We start from the raw sequence: 27,138 nt of genomic DNA, 5'->3' as shown, positions 1-27,138 counted from the left end.
ACATGCCATACATATGTGAGACAAGTGAGTAGATGAGGCCTGTGGCTAAACTAGCTGCCCCCAAATCAAATTAATAACCATGATCCTAAGAACCAAAAGCCAAACATGTAGTACATAAGAATGGGAAGTGTCACTAAATCTCCTGAGTTCATGACTTTAAATTTAACTAAAGATTCTACCATGGATCTGGGATCAATACTGAGAAAAGAAAGAGTGACAAAAAAAAAAAAATATCCCAAACCATACCCAATCAGGGCACAGCATTTGGCCATTTATATATTCAGGGATAGGGCAAAGTTTGACTTCTGTTTATAAAATCTGTACTTCTCTGTAGAAGGTAAGGATTCCCACATATATAAAAATACTACCTCTTGACACTAGCCTACAGAAAAACTGGCCTACTTTTAGTTCCTTCAACTTGACATTCTCTCCTGGCCTTATACTTCTGCCTAAGCCATCCCACATACTTAAAAAAGAATGTACTTCTTGCCTCCTCCTCCTCCTCCTCTCCCTGTCCCAGAATACCTTAGCTTCCTTTAAGAGTTAGCTCTTGAAAAGCCCCAGCTCTATGCACCTTTGGCCCAGTCCTTGCAACATTAGTTTACTGTATGTACTTTCTCAAATTATTTTATATTTATCTGGTTATTCATAAGTATATATCTAGTAGAATTAAAAAGCCTTTTTTTTTTTTTTTTTTGGCACAAATTCACAGATAGCAATTGGCAAAGGAGGAATTCTGAGCCAGATCCTTTGATATCAATTTGGGCTATCTTTTTTGCTTTACTACTATATGTTTTGGTGATTTTAGTCTGTGCTCTCCTTTACAACATAGTTAATATGGAGGACAGTAAATGATTTGTCCAGAGTCATACAGCAAATAATGAACTGGGCTGGATTTGAACTCTGATCCTCCAGATTCCAGGGCTGATGCTCTATCGACTATGTCACCTGATTACTCCACTACTATTTATTGAACTGTTGAGTGTCAGGTAAGCAGACTGCTGTGTTCTCTCCCAAAAGGTCCAATATAAATGGTATTCCACTTTATAGGTAATAAGAATGGACATTTACATCCACAACTTAAACTGTTTTTTTGTTTTTTTTTTTTTTTTATTTTTTTTACTTTTACCTTGGAGACAAAAAATCTTATTGATGGTTGCTATGTGTGAAGCTGTCTAAAGAACAGTGTAACTCAAAACACTTAAAGGTTAAAATCTCATGACTATGTGACCTCTGAATCTCAGTCTCCTCATCTGTCAAATGGGATTAACACTTGCACTATGGTTCACAAGAATGTTGAAAGAATAAAAAAAAAAAATGACAACTCATTTAATACAGTACTTTACTGCTAAGGTTTACTAGTCACTTTTCTATAAAACAACCCAGTTAAAGCTTAGTTACCCTTTTATTTCTATGGAAGTAGAATTAACTGAGCCTTAATCTGTTAGATTCAGGGTACTTTCATTTTCAAAGAGGAAGCACAGATCAGTTAACTCAAACAAATCGCTGATTGGTGGAGTTTTTGGCAAGGAGAGCAACCGCCTGAGGAACTTTCCAAAACATGCACAAGATTCCCAGGGATCTTGAATACCATTCACCTACACAGAAGGCCAACTTTGGACCCTGCCCCCATCGCACTCACAGATACACCCAACAAGCACTGCTTCTCTGATATCTACCATAGGAACCTATTGGTTTCCAGGTCACTCCCCCCTTCCTTTTCAGGGACCGAGCCCTTGCTGTGTCTCAGCTTTCTTATCTGTATCTCATCCCTCTTAGACACATTAGAAGAGCTGGACTTGGAACTTTGGCCCACCACTTCTGAAAGGTCCCAAGCCTATCTCTACTTTACTTCCTCACTGTTCCCATTCCCCCCTCTTCATCTTACTTCTCCTACCTACTGTTTAGTAGTCTAAACAATAAACAGTGCATGTCTTCTGGAAGCCTTAAAATCTAGTTGGGAGAGAAAAGTGAATATAAAAAACAACTGCTTTGAGCTTAATCAATCACTGAGTATTTGTTTAATGCTTACTATGAACCAGTCACTGTGCTAAATTCCTGGAGTTATAAAATAATAAGAAAAAAAAATCTCTGCTCCAAAGGAGCTTCCTGTCTAATGAAGGGATCATGTTAACAACTGCTTACAAATGAGATGATCTCAGAAAGAAAGCATGAAGATAAAAGAAAACTGGTAAAAACTTCTTACTGAGAAGGCAGGACCTTACTTGAGTCTTGAGGGAAGCTAGAGAAATCCAGAAACAGAGAGGAGAGAAAAAACAATGAGGTCATTTTTGCTGAATTGCAGAGAATGTTCAAGGAAATTGTAATAAGACTTGGAAAGGTAGAAGGTAGTCAGGTCATAAAGGGCTTTAAAAATCAAACAGAAGATTTTATTTTTCAAGCCTAGAATTGATAGGGAGACAATGAAATGTATTGAATGGGGATGGGGAGCACAAGGAGAGGAATATGTACTTAAAGGAGATTATTTTGATAACTGAATGGATCATGGAAAGACAGGTAGGAGGACCAACCAGCAAGTGGTCCAAGTGTGAGGAGATGAGGCCTTGCACTAGGATTGGGCAAAGTCAGGAGAGAAGGAGGCAATTACAAGAGATGTTACAAAGATAAAATCAAAAGGACTTGGCAACAGATTGGATGGGGGGAGGAGAGGGGAGAGGAGGAGATCTACATAGTGAAAAGAGCTAGAGATGACACCTGGGTTTTGTTCCCAAGTGAAAAATGACACCCTCTTTAGATTTAGAGGAAAGTCAGGAAGAAGGGAAGGTTTTAGATGTATATCCAGTTGGAGATGTCCAATGGACAGTTGGAGATTCAAGAATGGGCGTCAGATGAGAAGTTTGAGCTGGACAGCTTGACCTGAGAAATCATTTCTGTATTGAAATGATCATTGTTTGCTTGGGAACCAATGAGATCAATAAGCAAAAGAATATGCAGAGAGAAGACAAGAACACCCAGGACAGAACCTAGACGGACAGCATGATTATTAGGTGTGATATAGAGGAAGAGTGGCTGAGATCATCTAGAAATAAGCTTCCAAGTTTCCAGGTAACAACACTGTCATCATGGCTGGTACCAACTATGGGCAAGTGATGAGTATCATATGGACTAACCAACTTCAGTGATGACACAAATGATGATTCTGACTGGTCTCCTCCAGTTAGCAAACAGAAACAGTTACTTAGATAAATAGCAAAACTAAGCAAAATGACTAAGACATAACTAATGCTATTTTATGATGCTTCGACAAATATGAATCACAAATGCAAACAGTTTCCTTAGTTTTAATCTATTGGAACAGCCGTCATTAATAAAAGAATTTATCAGTTCTTAGAAACTACCCTAGTCTTTAAAACTATTGTACAGAATCTTATCATTCTGACAGGGTGGTACAATTGTTGCCGGTATTGCTCAGTCTTATCTAATTCTTCATGGACCCAGCAGATCATAGTTGTGCATCGGATTTTCTTGGCAAAGATACTAGAGGAGTTTGCAATTTCCTTCTCTAGTGGATTAAGGCAAACAATTATTGAGTGGCTTGTGCAGGATCACATAGATGTGTCTGACACAGGATTTGAACTCAAGACTTCCTGGCTATAGGCCCCAGTGCTCTTATCCACAGTCACCAACTACCCCCAAATCCTTCTCTTGTTTAATCTAATTCTTTGCAAATGAGGCAATAACATTTGCAAGGGGACAGTTAGGGATCAGCAATGGACAGAGGACTGGACTTGGAATGAGGAAAACATCTTCCTAAATTCAAATCCAGCCCCGAATACTTCCTAGCTGTGTGACTCTGGACAAGTCACTTAATGCTGCCTATCTCAGTTCCTCCTTTATAAAATGAGCTGGAGACACAAATAGCAAACCACTCCAGTATTCTCTGCCAAGAAATGGGGTCACAAAGAGTTGGAAATCACTGAACAAGAATTAGTCACAATATAGGTAGAGTACCAATTCTGAAGTCAGAAGGATTTGAGTTCAAATCTAGCTGTCTACTGGCTGTATAAACCTGAACAAGTCACTTAACTGGCACAACAAAACAAACAAATAAAAACAACAAATACAAAATTTGTCAGTATTCTACTCTCTGCATAAAGCCTGTTAAACTTCCTCTCCTTCTCCCATCTCCAAGCCCACAGAACATGTAACTGCAAGAGATCATCTATTCCACTGAATAAATTCCAGTTTTTCCCCCTTATATTGCACCAGTCTGCTCCTCTGTAAGGTCATCTCTCTTTCTCCCTTCTAGGCTAAATAGGATAGATCTAATACTGTTTCCCTCATATAGTCCTTCAAAACGTAATGACAAAAATCATATCCCTTAAAATATCATATTTCCTTCAAATTGTCCTCAGATGCCGTGGTCTGACTCCTCCCACTAGCCTTGTCTCCCTATTATGATTAAATTCAACTTTCTCAAGGATTCCTCCTAAAAAGTAGTGCTTGGCCTCCTCCCCACTTGGAAGAGTTGATGGGACTAGAGTAGGCAATATTGCAAATGGGCTTTTTTGATAAGTTAACTAGTTTTGCCAAAGGTTTTTTTTTTTTTTTTTTTTTTTTTAAATCCTTATTCCTTCTACTTTATTATAAGAGCTGGCTCTCTAGGAGGGAAAATGCAAGGGATCCACTGGGAAATGTAAGTTATATTATGACAAAAGATCTCAATCATATTTTATTTAAAAACAAAAACAAAAACCTAGTGACTAAAACTAAGAGAAGAATAAAAGAGAAGAGAGTGATATGGTAGTGGAACATATGTTCTTAGCCTGTTTGTTTGGAGAAGCTGCTAAGGGAATTACAATCTGATTTTAAATTGACCAACAGCACATTTGTCAACTTATTGACTATTGGAGGAGGGAAAGGAATGCAATTTAGGTCACTGCTCAGCCAGCACCCTCGGGTCCTCTGAGATTTGCTCCACCTAATCTAGAACATCTCAGCCAAATCCCTGCTGCACTCACCTACTAACCTTTGCCAGGGTTAACCTCCATGCCTGAAGGCCTTGGTTCCTTACTTCCTTCTCTTTCGACCCTAATTTCCTTCAATCAAATCAAATTTGATTCAGATCAAATGCCAAATTGGCATTTGACCCACTCAGAATCTATAGATTTCAGATAACCCAGGTCCTCTGCATATTCCTTAAGAATCTCTGGACCCAGGTTAAGAAGCCCTTGGAACTTTAGGGGATGTGTCAGGTTGCCTTCAGCCTCTAAATTCCAATATCCTACTACATACAATCAATAAACACAGAGGGGTCTGGTCCATACTCAAGAAGTGCTGCCTGCTCACTGTTAGCCCATTTTTAAACATCAGCCTGTACTCCCTGTACTTTATATTTCCACCACCTCCTTCCACCCAGCAAATCACAGGAATGCACACAGTCATTGTTTTTACCAAGGCAGGGAACTATTCAGTTAAAAAAAAAAAATACATTCAAATTCTCTGGTTGGTTTTGAAATGATAAAGTAAAGAAAATCCTAATCTAGATCAGACAAATATAGCAGGTCAGAAAATCAGAGGAAGCCTTTTTATGCCAACACCCAGAAGAATGTAAACAGAGGTTTGAGCAGTCGCACTTAATCACTCAAGGAACAGTAGTTTTAACTATATTTGGTATGAGCTCTTTCTACACTAGGATTCCAGCCAGCATCACTGCAAAGAAGTCTAGTAAGAAATAGTAATAAAGTGCTTCTAAAGAAAGCATTTTACTGTTTGTGGCAGCCCTTTTTGAAGTGGCAAGAAACTGGAAACCGAGTGGATGCCCATCAATTGGAGAATGGCTGAGTAAGTTATGGTATATGAATGTTATGGAATAGTATTGTTCTGTAAGAAATGACCAGCAGGATGATTTCAGAGAGGCCTGGGAGACTTATACGAACTGATGCTGAGTGAAATGAGCAGAACCAGGAGATCATTATACACTTCAACAACAATAATATATGTTAATCAGTTCTGCCGGATGTGGCTCTCTTCAACAATAAGATGATTCAAACCAGTTCCAACTGTTCAGTAATGAAGAGAATCAGCTATACCCAGAAAGAGAACTGAGAAATGAGTGTGGACCACAACATAACATTTCCACTCTTTCTTGCATTTTTGTTTTCCCTCTCAGGTTTTTTTTTTTTTAACTTTCTTCCTAGATCTGATTTTTCTTGTGCAGTAAGATAACTGTATAAATATGTATACATATATTGTATTTAACATACACTTTAACATATCTAACATGTATTGGACTAGGAACTAATCCCTCTAGGGGAGGGGTGGGGGAAAAGGAGGGGAAAAGTTGGAACAGAAGGTTTTGCAAGGGTCAATGTTGGAAAATTACCCATACATGTGCTTTGTAAATAAAAAGCCATACTAAATTTTAAAAAAGAAAGCATTTTACAAAGTGCTTCATTGACATCCTAGCATGACAGTATTCTCCTAAATGTCCCCTATCTCTCTAGCTGACCCTTTCCCAGCCACTTTCCTGATTCCTTGTTCCCTTCTTCATGTTATATGATTGGTTGTTGACCTTTGCTCTTGAAGAGGACCAAAATGACATAATTATGCTGGAGTTAAGGTACAATGTGCCTGATTGTGGCTGATCATACCAATACAAGCTTGAATGTTCCACCACTGGTCAGGGACAAATATTCCTTGTGAACATTTGGGGTGGATCCTCCAAATTTGTGCATCTTTTTTTTTTTTTTTGAGGTACTTCAATTCTGCTTTGTTCAAAGAGCACAGCAGCTTCTTTGATGTGGGTATATCTTTGCCAGTATTTCCCAAGTCACACAATCAGTTCCAATCTATTCCATCTATTATCTTATAGATAACAGATGTTCCCCAAAGTTCTTTCCTTGGTCTTATCACTAGATGATAGAAGTCCAAACGAAAGGGACTTTCCTCATAGGTCATTTGGGTCAAGCTCCTGATTTTACAGATAAGGAAACTGAGCAGAGAAAGGAAATGTCAAATTCACATAACTCCCCAAATTCCAGATCTCAAACTCTATTATAAGACCCTGGCTCCTTTAAGAAATATTTGCTGAATTAAACTTCTGAATCTTGATGCTTCCTAGAACCATTATCTCATATTTTCTTTCACTTCATAACATCCACTTCAATAGAATCTCTCACAAACATTATAGATCCAGTAGAATCTTTAAGTATCTATGGCCTCTTAAAATAACCAATCTAACTGAGGAATCTGAGGAGATAAAGGTTTAACTGTGCTTCTAGAGAGAACTGTTAACTGGGATGGCTTGAAAGGACAAAGAAAAGGATTAAGAGAACTTATTTTCTGAGAGAAATGAATTTAATCTTTGCCTTTCAAAGAAATGTGAAGAAATTTTAAAGAAGAGACTTGCATCATGAGAGAATGAAATGACTGTCTCTGTTTCCACAGTTAAATAAGTAGTTATAGTGATGGTTAAAAGAGACTGCCTATTATCTTTCTCAGAACTGATACTCTATAAATTTAGGACTTTGTTTTATTAGTGATGACATTTAATAAAATTGTCTAGTCAGTAACCTTAATTTATTTCAATCTAGGAGGTTAAGCTGTTTGACAGGAGTAGAAACTTTATGGAGGCAGGAAGAAGTTTTTCCAAGTCATTAAATAAATAATATAAAAATACACTTTTAAAAATAGGGTTATGACCTAGAACTATGATTTCATTGGTACAGGAAACTTCCAGATGATGAACTTCTATTACAGATATAGATTATTTCTCTCTGCAAACAAAAGCTTAATCTAGAGTAGTTAGTTATCCCTTCTACATTTCAACTTTCCCCATAGTGGTTTGGATACATTATGAGTGCACATAAGGAACTAAATGGGAATTTTGGAGGACTTTGGTGGAAGCCACAGATAATATACAAAGTCTAACGGATAATACAGAGTTTAGAAACTCAGAAAACAATAAAAATTATGTATAGTATTGAAAAATATCAACACAAATTTTACAATAAGTTACCATAAATAGAACATTTCAAAAAAAAAAAAAGAAAATTCAGACTTCTCCAGTATTTTATGCAGATTTTTTAGAACATAGGAGTATTATACCTCAAAGTGCTAAGTGTACTCCCTTATAGCACTTATCAAGCATCACCCAGTTATTTATATCAGAGAATTTTTTTTAAAAAGCAAAATGAGATAAAATAAATTGAGTAATTGATCAGAGGTATAGTAATTCTAATTAAAAAGGAAACAATATATTCCTTGAATGTCTTAGAATTTGTGGTAATAAAGAAGGAAAATGAGACAGTAGCAGGCAAGGAAAAAGGTGATCACTCCATGTAGACTATATGATGAGAAGTTAACTCTAATCTCTTCCTCATCTCCATTTCTTATCTTTTATTTATCTATAATCTCTCTTGGCAATATTATTTAATCTCTTTAATAACTTCTTCTTAGTAGATGACTTTCTCCAGCAGTAGCATATCTTCTAAACTCCAAACCCACATCTCCCATTGCCCATAGGAAGTTTCATGGCTACCTCCAGTCAAGCATGTCCAAAATTGAACTCATTAGCTCACCCCCTTCCAAAAATAACTGTTTTTCCTTAATTCATTATTTATAGCTGTAGCACCACTTAATGAGTCTTTTGTGTTCACAAAAATAAGGTTATATTTGAATGAAAAGTGAGAGAAATACCATCCTGAGGAGTTGAGTAGCCCCTCTTCACCACATACAGGGAAGGGATAGGCCCTTGAGAATCAGAAAATAAACATTTATATAGTACTTACTAATGTGCCAGACACTGTGCTAAATACTGTACAAGGATCTCATGTGATCCTTATATTTTACAACTGAGAAACTGAAAAAAAAAAAAAAAATGGAAGTTCTAGTGAACTGGCCAAGGTCAAATAGCTAGAAGATGTCTAAAACTAGATTTTTGCTCAGGAAAATGAGTCTTCTTAACTCTATTCATTGTATTACCTACTTGCCTCAATAAATATAATTAGTATCATGCTTTAAGGCTTGCAAAATACTTGATAATTATTATATTACTTGATCCTCACTACAACCCTGGGAAGTAGGTGCTATTATTATCCTCATTTTGTAGCACAAGAAACTGAGGCAGACAGAGGTTAAGGATCATACAGTTAGAAAGTATCTGAGACTGAATTCGAACTCAGGCTTTTCTGACTCCGTGCCCAGTACTTTTATCAAAAGGCTTCTTAACCTCGGACTTGTTATCTATAAAATAAGTAATCCTTATCCTACTTACCTCACAAGGTGATCATGGGGACCATGTGAGATAATGGATACAAAGTACTTTGTAACATTAACAATGTAAACAGGAATGATAGGAGTTGTTATTTAGTGTCTGTTTTGACACACTAATATACTCCTCAGAAGGTGTTGTTACTAACTCCCTTGGAAGTTAAAATGGGGACCTTTAGTTCTTTTTACCAAAAAGAATGAGGAAGAAGTAAGCCTGATCCATCCCTATTTCTTGTCCAATTTTCCTGTATACATGTAGAGGACAGATAGAACTAAAGGTAATAATAATAACAGGTATGGATATAGCACCTTAAAGTTTGAGATGTGCTTTGAAAACATTGTTTTATATAAGTCTCACAACAGTTCTCAGAAGTGGAACAGTATTACTGTCATTCTCCTTGTTTAACAAACTAAGAAACAGACTTAAAAAGTGTAACTTGTCAGCTGGCTAATAAGTGCAGAACCCAGTTCTTCCTACTCCAGATACTGTCTGCTTCATGTGGGATTGGAGTATCGTCTCTGGTCATGGAACACAATAAATGAATAAGCGAATAAACAAATAAATGAATAAAAATAAAAATAAAGTACAGGATGAATGGAGAGTGAAATAAATTATATAATGAAGTCTTTGATTAAATAAACTTTAAAAATTCTACTCATATAAAGCCATCTGTCACCCTAGGAGGCAAACAAGGGAGGAATCAGCATCCTAATCTCCCAGGAGCAAACAAGAACAGAGAGCTTAGGTGACTTAATATATATATATAGATAATATAAGATAATATATATAATATAATATAATAATATAATATAAATAATAGGTAATAAGTAGTAACTTCTTGCACCTCCCTCCCTCATATATACATACGTGAGATGACCTATCAGAACTTCATTCTGATAATTCCATGAACTCAAGGGTATTATCAGTAACCCCCAAAGCCTTTCCTTAGTTCTTTCAGAATATATTCAGTTCTAAATCTCCAAGAAATATACTATAATAATGGCATGCTCCTTGATGTTTTAATTTTAAAACAAACTTTAAAATAAAAAAAAATAGAAGTTCTTTTGAAAGATCTAAATATAATTAATTTAATATTTATACATGTTACATGTAATTTAATGTAATATAATAATTTAACTTAATAATGCAAAGTAGAAAACTATGGAGGGCACGACAGAAATGAGGGTTTCAGAATCAGGCATTCAAATCTCAAAATACAAATCATCTAATGGCGTTTTGCTAAAAATACGTCCACCCAACTTTCCTGGCCATGAAGTGTCTTGAGTAATGTCGAGATTTAAAGCAAAGTCCATAAATGCTGGGTAGACCCTCTGTAGAAGACTTATAGAACCCAGACAAGAGTTGACAAAGAAAGAAAAGATCCATATGAATGGAAAATTATTTTTGAAGGTAATATCCACATTGATGAGATCACATCATTGAAGGGTTGTTCTGACTCCTTCCTGGATGAGATAATGGATACAAAGGACTTTAACATAAACAATGTTTAATACACACCACACACACATATGTGTGTGTGTGTGTATACATATATATATATACATATATGTATATACATATATATATAAAACTGTCATTTGGTGTTTCTGGACATTTTTGATATATGTTACAAGTTAATAACTTCCATCTTGGAAAGTGCTGTTACCAATTCCCTTGGTAATTGAATGGGGTCCTTTAATTTTTGCCCAGAGTGAGGAAGAAGTAGATTTCAGAAAAGTACAAAATAGTAATGCTAGAAAGACCTTTGGAAATTAACCCAAATATTTAAGCTAACCCTAACATTTAAACTATCAAAGCACTAAAATTTTGGAACACCTTATATTTGTTTTAAACCCTTGCATGTTGGGAAGTGTAGAGGATGAGAAATAGAAGACAGAGGTTTTAAGAAGATAGGGCGACTAAAATCCTAACTGTTGGCCATCTTCATTGCCAGAGTCACATAGCTGGGAAGTGTTAAGTGTCTGAGGTCAGATTTGAACTCAGGTTCCCCTGACCTCAGGACTGGTGCTCTATCCACTGCGTCACCTAGCTGTCGTTCCCCCCCACCCCCCACCCCCCCAGCCATCTTCATTTTTCAAAAAAGGAACCTTTTGTTCATTGTAAACAATGGGCGAAGTTATGGTTTTCATATATAGCTCCTGTGAGTAGCTAAAATTCTGCTAGTGCCTTGTCTACTACTTTATTAGTATAACTATAGAAAAAGCTTGAGAAATGGATTATCCCACATTTAGAATAACTGTAAGATGTCTACACCTGGGGAAAGGAGGCTATTATCTGGATAAATAATAAGTAGGGAGAGGAATAAAACAGGTCTGACATTACCCAGATCACAAGATTGGAGATCACCAACCTACTGTAACTCTTTTTTTTACAATTGAGGCAAATGCAAAGTAAATAAATAAATGTGCTGGCATTTGAACTCAAGTTTCCTGACTTCAAATCCAGCTCAAGAAGCCAGAATATTCTGTTTTGGCTTGTTTGAGGAAGGGGGACTGAAATCCTTTATCGCAAGAAGAGTGATTTCTAAGTAGTTTTATCTCAGTGTGAAAAGTGGCAGCTGACATAACGGATCTGTGGGATCTAACCTATTAATAGAACTAAATTCAGTGAGCCCAGCAAATCACACTGAAATGAATATGGGTTTGGGGGTGTAGCTTGCCACATAACACTATCTAAAAATAAAAAGGGAAAGGAGTGTCTCTGGGTGGTCAATTCTTAAAGGCTCGGTTTTGATTTGTTAGTTCAATATTTCAAAAGTCAACCCAAACCTTTTTTTTTTTTTTTATGAAATTCCAGAAACAAAATACAACCAACCCCAAAGCCAGAACTTAACATTATAGATCTTCACAAGGTCTAGAAATAGTTCCTCCATTTATGATTGTCCACTAGGATTTTGTGTCCAATGCCACAAAACTCTGTCCATGACATGAATAAGTTTCTGGCATTAAACATCTGTGCATGTATATTTTGGGGTTTTTTTTTTTGGGGGGGGAGGGAGGTTGAGGCAATCAGGGTTAAGTGACCAGCTCAGGATTGCACAGAAAAGAAGTTTCTGAAACTCAAATTTATAGTGGCTAGAAACTGGAAACTGAATGGATACCCATCAATTGGAGAATGGCTGAATAAAGTGTGGTGCATGAATGTTATGGAATATTATTGTTCTGTAAGAAATGATCAGCAGGATGATTTCAGAAAGGCCTGGAGAGATGTACATGAATTGATGCTAAGAGAAATGAGCAGAATCAGGAGATCATTATACATGGCAACAAGAAGACTATATGATGATCAATTTTGATGGACACGATTCTCATCAACAATGAGGTGATTCAAACCAGTTCCAATTGTTTAGTACTGAAGAGAGTCAGCTACACTCGGAGAGAGAACTATGGGAAATGAGTGTGAACCATAACATAGCATTTCTACTCTATTATTGTTTGCTTGCATTTTTGTTTTCCTTCTCAAGTTTTTTTTTACTTTCTTGCTAGATTTGATTTTTCTTGTGCAGCAAGATAACTATATAAATATGTATACATATTTCAGATTTACTATATGCTTTAACATATTTAATATGTATTGGACTATCTATCACCTAAGGGAGGGGGATGGGGAGAAGGAAGAGAAAGGGGAAGGGTTAATGTTGAAAAATTACCCATGCATATGTCTTGTAAATAAAAAAAACTACAATAATAATAAAAATTTAAATTAAAAAAAAAAAAAACTCAGATTTAAACCCAGGTCCTCCCAACTCCAAGCCTAGTGCTCTATCCACTGTACCACTTAGCTTTCCCTGAATTTATATTTCAACAAAAATTGTAAGAAATGCCCCCTTATATGCTGTGCTCTAATTTAATTGATTAGGTTCTGGTTCTGCCATCATTCTCAATATTTCCAATATTGAACTTAATCTAAAAAGACAGATAACATGAGTTAATTGGGGCTAAAAATATGAAACCTACATTATCTACAATATTACAATAGTTAAAAAATTGCAATTCAATTAAACAAATATTTATTAAGAGAATACAATATGCAAGTAAATATTATAGGAATATGTGCTCCAGATGCTTGTAGTATAGATGAGGGCTCAAGGATGTGAGGGGAAGAGAGACACATATTCATAGGTATAAACAAACACAACGTAAGAACAAAATTATTCAATATAATTTCAAGACAGAGAGAACATTGATTCACCATGGATTAAGAAAGGCTTCTGAAAGGAAAAAAAAGGGGCACCTGAAGAAAGTTGGGGACTGAGAAGTAGAAGTGAGGTGAAACAAAAGCCAGCCTTTGGCACATGGGGTTGGAAAGCATCTGGGGGGGGGGGGGGGGGAAACAATGATTGAATGTCATGTAAAAAGGAAAAAAATAATGAATTTGGAATCAAATAAAATGGGCTCAAATTTTGTTCCTGCCATTTACCCCTGAGCTCTTGGCTGAATCAATTCAGTTCGCATTTTTTAATGTAGAAAACAAAAGGACTGAACTCAATGACCTTTATTTTCCTTCAGCTCTAAATGTATGGTTCTGGGATAATTTCTGAAAGGCAGCAGAGTGTATGGTATAGAAGGCTCCTCTTGAGCTTAGGAAGATCTAACATTTTAAAGATTTCTATGGATTACCATCAAGAAATTCATTAATAAGGCTCTTTTTAAAAGTTAAGAGCAAATCCAAAGTTTCCTATTATCACATAATTTGTACATTTTTACATTTATTAGAAAAATATTAGTCTTTTACAGATACAAAGATCTTTTTGCTTTAATTTCTTCATCTAGCAAATAAGGGGATGAAGAGCCAATTGCTAAGCTCCCTTCTAGTTCGGATAGCATCACTGGTTGCTCTCTTTGGTTTGGTTTCTTTCATCACATAGGCAGACACTGGAATGAATGTCTTTCATTCAGAAAGCGAGGGTCATTCAGTGGTGCAGTGGATAGAATGCCAAGTCTGGAGTCTTTAGGAAGACTCATCTTCCTGAATTCAAATTTGACCTCAGACACTTACTGTCATGTGACCCTGGGAAAGACACAACCCTGTTTGTCTCAGTTTCCTCATCTGTAAAATGAGCTGGAGAAGAAAATAGGAAACTCCTCCAATGATTTTGTCAAGAAAACTCCACATGGGTTATGAAGAGTCACATATGACCTAAACAACTCAACAACAAGAAATAAATAGTAGTTTATAAAGTACTTTTAATGCAGAAGTACACAAATTCCATTACTCTTGGGCAAAGGAATAACCACAGGAGTGAAGTTCCAAGTTAAACACTTTCATGAAAGTTTCATTAAGCTGTTAGGACCTTTCAGAGAGTTGAATTAGGTGAACCACATATCCTGTGAATATGTTTAATAAACTCTTATGGACGGATAAAAATAAAGCTTATTCCAGGATAAACATTTTTTAAAAAGGCCCAAATTCTAGATGACTGGAGCCTGGGGGTTTTAGTGGGCTCCAAACTGAATGTGAGTCAGGCAGTTGTGAGTTAGCAGTCAAAAATGCTAAATGGAACTGCACTGCACTGAGAGAGGCAAGACTCCCAGGAATAAGGAGGTGATACTCCCATGGTATCACACTTCCAGTCATGTCCCATCTGCAGTTTGTGTTTAGGTCTTATTCCCATATTTTAGAAATAGCATCAATATGCTGAAGATTCCCAGATGAAAGCAATCAGGAAAGTGAAGAATACCATCTTAGGATCATAGAGGAATCAGTTAAAAGAGAAACCATTTAGATTAGTGATAGAAAAATTGGGAGAAGAATGGGGAAGTACTATCATGTGGAAGTGGGATCAGATTTGTTCTACTTGGTGAGGGAGAAGGGCATAAAACTGTGAGTACAGGAAAGCAATTTGGATTCAAAGTCAGAACACTGCAATTTGAATCATGCCTTTGCTACTTAAGAGAAGCTAGGTGGTACAGTGGATAGAACACTGGACCTGGAGTCAGGAAGATTAATCTTCACTTCAAATAAGTCCTTAGACATTTACTTGCTGTGTGACTCTAGAAAAGTCACTTAATCCTGTGTGCCTCAGTTTCCTCATCTATAAAATGAGTTACAGAAGGAAATAGCAAACTACTCCTGTATTTCTGCCAAGAAAACCCCAAATAGAGTCATGAAGAGCAAGACATGATTGAAAATGATTCAATAGCAACATTTGCTTCTTACTCCCTAAGTGATTTTATGGGAGTGACTATAACTTTCTTTGCCTCTTTTCCTCATTCACAAAATGAGGGGATTGAACTAGATGATTAGTGAGATAGCCTTCTGCTTCCAAATCTATGATCTAGGACAAGCAGAATTGTCAAATTTGAATAGAACCAAGTCTCTATAGACCCATACTGACTTAAAAAAAAACACAGATTAATACTGCTTGTGTTATATTATATTTTAATTTATTTTGTTAAACATTTCCCACTTACATTTTAATCTGGTTCCTGAGCACCTGGAAGTCTTACTGAGGAGTTCTGACACTTACTTCTGCTATAAATGCAACATTGATCTAAAGAAAAAAAAAAATCTCAACAATTAGAACTGTTTTCAAAATGGCTAGGGCCTATATTCCCTCATTACAAATTTTTCTACAGAAAACTGATGACTTGACTGAGAGATGTAACACGGACTACATATAAATAACCTATAATAAATGACTTACTGTCTTGGGGTGTGGAGTAAATGAGGAAGAAAACTTGGAACTCATTTTTTAAATGAATGTTAAAATTTGAAATTTGTATCCTAGAAGGGATTTCTTGTGTTCAGGTCTCTTCCTTTTGTGATTCTGTAAATGAACTTGGGTGTATTCCTCCCACAGAAATCCTTGCAAGCAACATTTTTGGTCATATCTTCTTAGTCATATGTCCCTAGCAACTGAGGAGCTATATTTCATTATTATCCACAACTAATGTGAACTGTTGGTAAATACTTGGAAGCAAATTGTGTCAGTGTGTCAAAGATGGAGTTTCTAAACAATTCTGAGAGTAGCCTGTGTGGTTTTAAATTGTTTTAATACAGGATGAGGTATCTTGTAATTTTTGAAATGTTGCTGTAATACGCATTGCAAGAGAAGGAAGCAAAATTGATCTTTTTTTTTTTTTTTTTTTTTTTTTTTTTTTTTTTTTTTAAGGTCCAACACTAGACTTTCATTGGATTGAATACAAAGAAGCAGTGTGGTCTGAAAATTAGAGGTCCAAACTTAGAATCAAAAAGATCTGGATTCAAGACCCACCTTTGAAAACACATTTGCTGGTAGCCATAAGCAAATTACTTAACATTCCCCAGATTACTCTAAGAGGATATGTTTTAGCCAACTGGAGCTCTACATGAGTGAGGAGAATTTCCACATCAAGAAGTTTCCCACAGTGATGTAATCACAGGTCTGGACTAGGGAGGGGAAGAGAGAGAAATGGAGTTCAGGAAGAATGGGTTCTAATCCTAAATCTGCCACTAACTAGCTGTCACACTTCAGGCAGATCTCTGTGGGTCTCAGTTTCCTCATTTAAAAAAATATTTTTTAACTTATGAAATAAAACAAGCATTTCCATAACATAGAATAGTAATAATTTTAAAAAGATGTTTGCACAAGAAACTGCAAATTTATTATGTACAACTTACTATTCCTTTTAAATATATAATAAAGTTATCATGTAAATTTCTTTTTTCTTCTCTTCCCCCCTCCACCCTAGAGATGGCTTCTATTAGACACAAATAAGTATATTTATAATATATGTGTAAAATTATTCTATATGTAGTTCTATTTATCAGTTCTTCCTCTGAATGTAGATAGCATTTTTTTTCATACATCCCTTAGAGTTAATTTGGATATTTATAATACTCGAAATGATTCATTCACTCAAAGTAATTCTTAAAACAATATTGCTGTTACTGTATATACAATGGTTTTTTTTTTTTTTTTTGGTGATACTCATTTTACTCTTCCTAATATCATGCAAGTCTATCTCTGTTTTTCTAATTTCAATGGGTTCATCTTTTCTTACAGCATGGTAGTATTCCATCATAATCATATACCATAATTTGTTAGTTATTCCACAATTACTTTTCTAATTTTTAACAAGCGGGTTAAATCAAGTGTGTACATACTGCAGCTTGGTCTGGTGCTGGACAGCTTCAAAAGACCTGCATTCAAACTTAGTTCTGATACTTACTAGTTGTATTATCCTGAACAAATCACATAATCTCATGAACCCCACTGTAAAAACAGGATTACTGTGAGAAAAACCCTTTAAAGGTCCACCCAACCATAAGTTCTAAGGTTCTTTTTAGCTCAGGCGCTCTATGATTCAACTGGTAACATAAATTCCCTAATTTCTCAGTCCCAATTTTCTTATCTTTTAATTCAGTAGAACAAGCCCTAGCACACCTAAATAAGAAAACTCCAATAAAAACACAGGTGAAAGCATTCCAAAGGCAATATGGTGAATGCAACTTAATTGTAATTCTAAAATTCCAGCTTTTGAGTTAGAAGGGAATCTTTTATACCATCTAGTACAGAAGTTCTCAAACTTTTGGGTCTCAGGACCTCTTTATACTCTTTAAAAATACTGAAAACTACAAAGAGAATTTGCTTATGTGAGCTCCATTTATCAATATTTGCCATATTAAAAATTAAAATGGATCACTTCGAAAATTATTAATCTTTTAAAAATAATAAACCCATTACATATTTAAAATAATATTTTTATGAAAACTATTTCTAGAACAACAAAAAATAATGAGAAGGGTTGCACTGTGTTATATAATTTTGCAAACTTCTTTAATGTTGTAGCTTAATAGAAGACAGCTAAATTTTATAACCGCTTTTGCATTTGATCTTTTTTGATATGGTTGAAGTACATGAAGAAAGTCTAGCCTTATTTAGATATGTAGCAGGAAAAGAGGGGAATTTTAATAAGCAAATAATAGCTTATTATGAAAATAGTTTTAACCTGTGGATCCCTTAGGATCCATACTTTGAGGATCACATATATCTTGTCCACAGAGAGTGTGGACAAACTTTCCTTCCACAAACTTTAAAAATAAAATACAATCAAAGACCACAATCTGAACTCAAATTCTCTGACTTCAAATTCAGATCTATTTTACAAGTTCAAATCCTGATTCGGTCACTAAGACTGTGTGCCTTAGAGAAGTCACATCTCTGGACTCAGTCTCCCTATCTATAAATAAGAAGGATGGACTAGAAGTCCCTTCTATTTCATTATGCTATGATAAAGTCCCTTCTATTTCATTATGCTATGATACACTACTTTTCTTTAAAGTAATGGTAGGCAAGTAGAAGATCAACAAGATGATCATCTGCAGATACCCCGAAGTATAGCATCTTACTTCCCATTTTAAGTAGAAGTCTGAAATTGACAACAATAGATTTTAACATGTGGTGATATATTTTATAGAAAGGCTTTTTTTTTTTTTTTTTGGCATAGGGAGGGGGAAGAGATAATTCCTATATATACAAACTTACCAGAGAAATGTAACCTCAAGTACCTACACAAATTAACACTCTACAGGGGAAAGTGAGGCTCACAGATGAGAAGCTAATTTGTTCAAAGTCAAATAGAGAGTCTAGTGGCAGACCCAGGACTAGCATAAAAAGGTAGAAAGTGCACAGATTAGATGTCAGAGAACCTGGGCTGCAATTCACCTGTGTGACCTTAGACAAATAGGGTCAGATAAGCCCCCCGGTTTTAAAGGTAGGGATTTGTGGTCAAATCTTGGCCCTGAAACTTACTATTAGTGTTATCTTTAAACCATCACTTTATTTCTCTGTGTCTTAGTTTCCCGTTTTGTAAATTGAGATGGCATTTGACTAGATGACTTCATGATACTTTCCTAGTTCTTCCCCATCTTTGATCTGCTCTTCAATCTCAGTCTCCATTGCTGTTTCAACATTCCAGAACTTTTTAACCACTAACTATTCATGTTCTCTTAATTTACCAACCATGGGTATGTGCCAAGTCTCTGTCTAACCCTTTCTTCTCTATCACTTGATGACATCGCCAGCCACAGCAGTTGAATTGTCATCTTCACGTACCCAGAATTACATCAAGCCCTGGTTTCTTTCCTGATCTTAGGCACACATCATCAATGGTCTACTGTTATGTCAAACTGGATAAACCATAGACATCTCAACTTAACTTCAGCTCCAATGTGTCCAAAACAGAACTCATATTTTAATCCAAAAAATCTATCCATCATCCAAGGTTCCCTATTTCTATTGAGGAGACACCATCAGCCTGCGGTCTCAGATTTGACTTCTTACTTCCTTATTCTCCTTCACCCAATGTTTCCAAACAACTGTCAAATCTTGCCATTCCTTCCTTCATCTTACATCTTTCCCCTTCTCGTTACCCACATTAGGCCTTCATCACTTCTTTCCTGTACTATTACAAATCCTCCAACTTGGTCTCTCTCTACCTCAAGTCTTTCCCTACTCTCCCCATCTCTCTTCCAAGAAACTAGCAGAGTGATTTTTCCTAAAGGACCATTCTGACTACATAACTCCCTTCCACAATAAATTTCAATGGTTCCCTACTACTTTAAAAATAAAATACATTTTTTTTTGGTGTTTAAACCACTCACAAGCTAACTCCAATCAAATTTTCCAACCTCATTGTACATTACTGCCTTTTCTATACTCAATGATGCAAATATGTTGTTCCTCTCTCAGTTTCTCATCCAAAGCAGCCCATTTCCCATCTCTGTACCTTTGCATAGAATACATTCCTCTTTCTTAGCTCTTCCCCAGAATGCCTCACTTCCTTAAGTCTCAATTTAACCACAACTTTTCCCTCTTCTTTCCTAAGTATTTTAATTTCTATTATATTTGTTTTGCATTTACTTTGTACCCAATCCCTTGAGGGAGGAAATCATTTTTTCCTCCTTATATTCCCTCTCCCCTTTCTTCTCCCCACCCCCAATGTTGAGCATGGTACTCCATAAAGAGATGCTTGTTGTCTGAACTAGATGACTCTATAGGTTCTTTCTGATTCTAGCTCTTTGTCCCTAAAATACAAGTTGTTCTTGATGCTCTCCATTCAGAGACTCTTTTTTAAAAATGAAGATATAAGATTTCTTATTTTCTACACAAATATTCTAATTTCTACACAAGTCATCATCACAAAATGGGATGATGCACCAAGAATTCAGTCATTCTAACTGTAAGCCCAGCACACCCTATCAATGGTGACTAGATTTGAAGACAACAGCTCTGGGTCAGTTATTTGATATGGCTGGCTTCTCTTAGAACTTCTTCCAGAACAATCAAGAGACTTATGCAGAAGTTTAACTTTTTTTTTTTTTTATCACCACTCTATAGATCAGGGAAGTAAGAGATTAATCATTTAATCATTTCCTCCAGCTCAGGGAAATAAAAGATCTATCCCAAGGCAGTAAGGGGGCCAACCATTTCTCAGGAGTAATCAAACATGACTAATTGATTAACAATTAACAAAAACTTTCTATTTTTCCCTCAACACACACACAGTAGTACTGGCAGAAAAATTAAAGTACAGAAGAACAAAAATCCCAATGCAACAATAAGCAGTGACTTGTCCAAAAGATCACTTAGCTGTTGATAGCAGATCTAGAATTAGAACCAGATCCTCTGATTCCCAATGTAGCTCTCTTTTAATTGCACCTGCTGCTTCTTTTATGATCTTTGTTAGCAGCTACATGAATGTTCTGCTTGTGTTTATAAGACATAAGTAGAGGCAAAAAGAATTTAGATTTGATGTTAAGGAGAAAACAAAACAAATCAAAACACCTGACCTGATTAGTGTCATTCCAGAGAGATTTGACCCGCATAGGAGATAGCAAGTTCATCTCACTGACAATCTAAGCAAAGCATGGGTAGCCTCTTGTGAGAGATGTAGAAGTGATTCTTGTATAACTAACCATTAGATTAGATGGGTCTCTGAGGTTTCTTCTATATCTAAGATTCTGTGTCTCTGTGACATGCTCTGAAGACTTCAACTCAATTGTATAACACAATGCCTAGTGTTATTATAGTTTGCCTGTTCATTAACCACAGCTGTTGTTTTTATTACTTTTCTTTTTTCTTCTCCACCCCCTTCCCCTCAAATCCCTCACACCTTCTTATGATCTGTGGCCCTGAACAAGTAAGGAGGAAGAATAGGGACAGAGGTCATTGTTCTTCTTTTCTCCTCCCCCTAAAACACATTAGATTCATCAGCCTCTAAGGTTCACTGTACAACTCATCTGCTCTATTCTCTCCCACTCCAAATAACAAAAGTGGAGATTTAGGCAAAAATGGGAATGCTGATGGCAAAGACAGCACTGTACAGATAACATGGGCAAGAAAGAGGTGTGCTAAAACCATCGCAGAAGAGTTTTCAGAAAGCATGCTGAGGAGCAAATTGACTTCAATCCACAAAGATGAAAATTAAAGATGAAGTTTTGAATACAATCTCACCAGTCCTAATAAGTAAAAGCAGATCTAGGTCAAAATGACACTTTAGATGGACAGGAGGCCCATAATTGGGTGATAAAGACAGATCAATCTATGTGATGCCATGGAAAGAGCACCAGCGCTGGAATCAGGAAGATCTGAGTTGAAATCTGCACAAATTCCTTAAATTCTATATGTATCTAGATTTCCCCAAGTATAAAATGGGAGGAAGAACAGCAGTTATATTACCAGGTTGTTCTAAGGATCAAAAATAAGTTAGTATTTCAAAAGTGCTTAGCACAGTGCCTGGCACATAGTAAGTGTTTCACAAAAGCTTTTTTCTTTTCCCCTCCTCCCATCTCAAAGAATTAACTGTTCATTATGCATAAAGTCCAGGAGCTAGACAATATGAGCACCAGAACTTTTAGCTCCTCCTATCTCTTCAGGTAAGTTGATTATACTGAATCACAGAAAATTATTTTAAAGAAGGAAAAAAGAAAAAAATATCAATCTAATCCAGTTAGTCAGAACTTTGGGACCACTGCAGCCACAGGAAAAAAAAAATGTAATAATCAACAGGAGAGAAAGCCATTTCTCTATCAAGAAGAATGTTCCAAGAACTGATTCCTAATTTGGCTTCCTCATTCCTATTCTAAAAAGCACTGGACCCATACTCTACTGCATAAGGATAGCCACACACTTTATTTAAGCAGTTAGGATTTATAGAAAAGTCAAAAGCTCAGATTACAATGCTATCACTTAAATTTATCTTTATCTGGTGCCCCCCCTTTAAGTTAACATTCCATTATAATTATTATTGTTATTGTATTTCTTAACTCATCGGATTTTTACTAAGTGGAAGAAATACTATACTATCATGTTTGAGGGACAACTTTGTCCCTGTGCTTTGAAGAGAAACAAAACCAGACCCTGCACTCCACCCTCTTGGGATCCTATCTGGAATATTGTGTTCAGTTCTGACCATCCCATTTTCAGAAGTCAACAGACTGGAGCTTTTACAGGAGAGGAGCCAGGATTACCAGAGTACTAGAAATTATATCTGTGAATGTACGCATATATATATACTTATACATGCACACATGCACATGTGTATTTACTCATGTAGATACATATGCCTTACCATGATGTGTACATATACACATAAAATATAAATACACATGCATGTGTGTATATGTATGTCTGTGTACATGTATTGGTATCCATTGAAAGAAATGACACATTTATCCTAGAGAAGTCTCCATGATAGAGAAGATGGCAGATGAAGTATTTAAAGGGCTATTGTGTAATGAGGAAGAGGGAATTGGACATATTGCTTAGTCCCAAAGAGCAGAAATGGGAAGAACTTGTGGGGAAGTAGATTTATGATTTAGACAGCCAATAAGCATTTATTAAGCACCCACTATATGACTAGAGCTAGGATACAAATACAAAGAAAGACAGCCCCTGTTCTGAAGGAGTGTAGAATGTTAAGATGGGGGAAAGAGGAAGAATACAGATAGATGGTACAGTGGATAGAGAACTAGTCCCAAAGTTGGGAGGACCTGAGTTCAAATCTGCCCTCAGTTCTTGGGAATGATGGCGAAGTCCCAATAAGTCCATAAGCAACACAATCAGTGCTGAGCCCTGTCCTTATATATTGATTTTGAAGTTCATAGTTGTGACTTTCAGTGCAAAGATCTAATCAGAGGAGCAGAGGATATTGATGAGATTTGGACTTGATGTAAGGAAAATCTCCTTAACATTGAAATAAGCTACCTTGACAGTTTGGGGTTTTCCCTCAATAAAAGGTCTTCAAGTGAAGGCTGGATGATTTTATTTTGTATATTACAAAATAAAAAAGATCTTAAAAAGAAAAATCTGAGCTCTATGGCACAGCTCTTATTAAAGGGGATTTCTCTGCAAGTAAAGAGAAGGGACTTTAGAGGCCACTGTCCAGGTATGGAAACTGAGGTCCCATGGGGATTAAATGATTTACCCAAGCTCACAAAAGGAGGAAGTTGCAGACTGGAATTTGAACTTATATATTCTCAGACATGAAATTAGGTGCTCCTTGACTAGATGGCTTCCCAATTCCCTTTAAGTTCTAAGAGATACCAGGCCTTCTTTGAAAGCTTCTGAAAATATTTCAGGACTACACAAAGCATTCAATGAGCTTCTTTAAGGAGGACACTGTGGTTCTGAAGAGTTCATCCCAAAGCTATATTCGATAATTAATCACCTACTAAATCACCAGCTATATCTTTTTTGGAAAACATGTACAGTAGGGCAAAAGAAAACTGGATTAGGAAAAGGCCTTAAAAGGATCGAATATGCCCATGAAGAATTAAAGGGCAAAGTCAAAACGCGCCAAAGTGTATTAGTTAGGAAATACAGTGATCCCGACAAGGAAAGACAATCAAGGGTACAACTTTTGTTTATGGTACTGGAGACAGACAATCCACATGTCCCATACCAGTGTGATTCCCTCACTCCCATTCTTAAGTGAGGTGGGAAGGAAGCAATAGAATTGAGGTGGTCCACCTCCAGTGAACTGGCTGCCATGCCCACCTCCTCCTGACCCCAGGACTCTTTAGGGCATCTTCCTGGAGTCAACATCAGGGTCACATCCTTTCCTGAAGCAGGAGGTTTTACAATAGCCACCGCCCGGAAAATGTGTATGGTGCCCCCGTGTTCAGTTCTACCCCCCACAGTGTTGACTCTCCCAGCCTGGCACAGGTACACAGAGCTGGGTCTCCCACCCCTCCAGGCGGTGCTCGGCTCCCCCTTCACCCCCGCCCATCCGGCCGCCTGCTGTCTCCATTACTCAGCGCCGCTCGAAGGGGGAGGCCTCCTGGCCCCACCCCACCCTCCACCCCCATCAATGAGGCAGCCCCAAAACCGCAGGGTCAAGGATGGCCGCGAGGCTGCCCCAGTTTCAGGGCAGGGTTGGGATCACGGAGAAGGGGGTGTACAAGCGCCTCTCCCTGAGCATTCCTGAGGGGCGCAGGCCGGAGCACAGAAAGGGGGCCGCTGCTCGCCCCCGGCCAGAAAGGAGCTCGGGAGGACGCGTTCTTGGACTCGAATAGACTCGTTCAGCCCGGGTCCTCCCTGCGCTAAGCGACCCCGGCCCGACCCGTGCGCTCAGTCCCAAACCCCTACCGTCTTTTCCTATCCAGGCCCAGAGCGGCCCCACGTGGGGGCCCGGGCAGCAGCTGCGGACGCCGCAGCCAAGAGAGAGAGAAACCAGGGTTCGCTCAACTGGCAGCGCTAAGGAACACTAGCAGGAAGGCCCCGGGCCGCCGCGTCCCCGCCCGGACCGCCCGATGCTAGCCTGCCTACAGTGGTCCCCGCGCCTCTGGGGATCTGAGCTCAGGGCTGGGGCAACAGCCAGATTGGAGCAACCAGTTCACCAGATCGGATGGGCTGGGCTGGGACCCCACCCTCGCGCCCATCCTGCTAGCAGTCCCCTTACCCCCAGGGAAGAGGAACCTACCATCTGTGGCCACCATCTCAATGAGAGTCTCGCTCCCGCGCTTGGCCAGCCTGTTCATGGCTCCGCGACGGCCGCCTTGGGGCCCGCCCGGCGGCTGGAGCGGCAGCCCCAGCAGACGCACGGGAAAGTTTCAGAAAAGAGCAGAGACTGGGCTGGGGATGAGAGCAGGAGGAGGGCACCGCCTCCTTCCTCCGGCTGGTCTCCTCCTCCCTTCCTCTCCTCCCTCCTCCGCCTTTATTCGGCTTCGGGGATCCCCTCCCTTCTCCCCTCCTTCCCTCCTCCCCTCCCCCCTTCCCACTCAGGCTCCACCGAGGCCTCTGCAAGTCCGAGGTAGGCTCACTCCAATCAAGTTACTTTGTGTTGGAGAAGAAAAGCCCGCCCCTTAAAGGGCAGCCCGACCATATACTGCCCTTGGGAGGAAGGGGCGTGGGCGTGGGCGTGGGTGTGGAGGGGAGCTTTGGGTGCCGAGTGGCGGGTCGCGCTTAGCTACGGGCTGGTTGTAAAGATCCAGAGGAGAGAGCAACAGCAGCGATCTTTCACTCTCTGGGGAGTAAACTGTGTATGGCATTCGTCCAGAAGAATTTTTTTTAATAGCTTTTATTTAGCGCCTACTATATGCCAGACACTAGATTAAGCTCTTTTAAAAATATTAACTTATTTGAAGCTTCCAACAGCTTTGTGAAATAAGTGAAGAAACTGAGGCAGACCATTTAAATGACTTGCCCAAAGTGGAAAAATTGATTTCTGAGGGTGAATTTGGCTCAGGTCTTCTCTTCTCAAGGCACAGCTCAGTCAGCCTTTTTCTTGCACTTACAGTAGAAACAAACCTATCTAGCCTCTTGTTGTCCTTCCCTGTGTCTCAGTTTCCCTATTTATAAAAAGAGAGGATTGTACTAAAAGGCCTCTCTTTCAACTCAAGATCTATAATCCTATGATTTATTAAAAAGCCATCAGTGAGCAACGCAAGGATGTAATAATAATAGAATAAAAATAACTCAAAAATCATTACAAATATTATCTCATTTTGCCCTGGCAACAACTTTGGGAGTTAGATGCTCTCAATCTCCCTTTTACAGGTGATGTCACAGAGGAAGAGTTTAAGGAATTTGCTCAAAGTTTGTGAACTTGAGTTAGGTCACTAGTAACCTTGGGGGAGAATCCAATGGTAGTGGGAGTCTATCTCCAAACATAGATTTTGTCTCCCCCTCCATCTCCTACTTTATTGAGCTACTTCTTACTTTCATCTCTTCATTTTCTTTCATTATAGATTAAAAGTAGTAAAGAACCCGTGGGATTATGTAGTAGTTATAGTAAAAGTAAAATTAGAATCCAGATTCTCTGATTGTGAATCTACATAGTCCTTTCTTTAGGACCTAGCAGATTTGATTTCCTTTCTTTTATCCTCTAGACCTCCAAGTCCCATAAGAAAGGTGTTTAGGGCCTTGTAAAACCTAGGAGTTAGTGGTTGATACTGGTAATTCTCACTCTGGCTTGGTTGCTTCTGACCGATGTTTTTACTTTAAAATGTATCTTCAAATGGTTATATTGAATTGTAGGGCTACTTTTTTGCCTAGTATTTCACCTTCTTTATCCAATAGATACATTTCATAATCTAGTTAGAATTAAGTTATTCCAGAAGTTCCAGGCTAGTTCTGAAGACTGAAGAGGAACCTGAGACAGCATCTACTTTTTGTTTTTTTAATAACATGGACTTCTTCAACAGTCTGATGAAGCTAATGTATACTTCCTCAGATTAATGTATTTACATAAAATGAAATATACAATTATCCCTTCTACATCAAGATTTTCCTTATCAATTTTGAAATATTGTGGATCTATATGAGAATTTAAATGGGAATTTTGGAGGGGGGAATTTTGTAAAAGGTACAGACAACATGAAAAGGCCAGCAGATACAGAGAGTATTTTTACTTAACATTGACCTATATATATCCTATGAACAAATACTTAACCTA

At 37.7% G+C, this 27,138-nt stretch overlaps 1 protein-coding gene across 3 annotated transcripts in view; it reads right to left on the bottom strand.

Annotated features, from left to right (window-relative positions):
- ANO5 (anoctamin 5) overlaps positions 1-25,436 on the bottom strand; it is a 144,791-nt gene extending 119,355 nt beyond the window's left edge. For 2 of the 3 annotated variants that reach the window (XM_051965629.1, XM_051965631.1), the window contains exon 1: positions 25,165-25,436. In XM_051965629.1, the coding sequence (XP_051821589.1) occupies positions 25,165-25,222 (58 nt within the window). In that variant the 5' untranslated portion in view covers positions 25,223-25,436. The remainder of the gene's footprint in view (positions 1-25,164) is intronic. The other variant, XM_051965634.1, reaches the window with a different exon arrangement.
- Between the last annotated feature and the right edge of the window lie 1,702 nt (positions 25,437-27,138).

The sequence above is a fragment of the Antechinus flavipes genome, chromosome 6 (assembly GCF_016432865.1).
Source record: "Antechinus flavipes isolate AdamAnt ecotype Samford, QLD, Australia chromosome 6, AdamAnt_v2, whole genome shotgun sequence".
NCBI lineage: Eukaryota > Metazoa > Chordata > Mammalia > Dasyuromorphia > Dasyuridae > Antechinus > Antechinus flavipes.
This window is presented reverse-complemented; position numbering and strand designations above follow the sequence as displayed.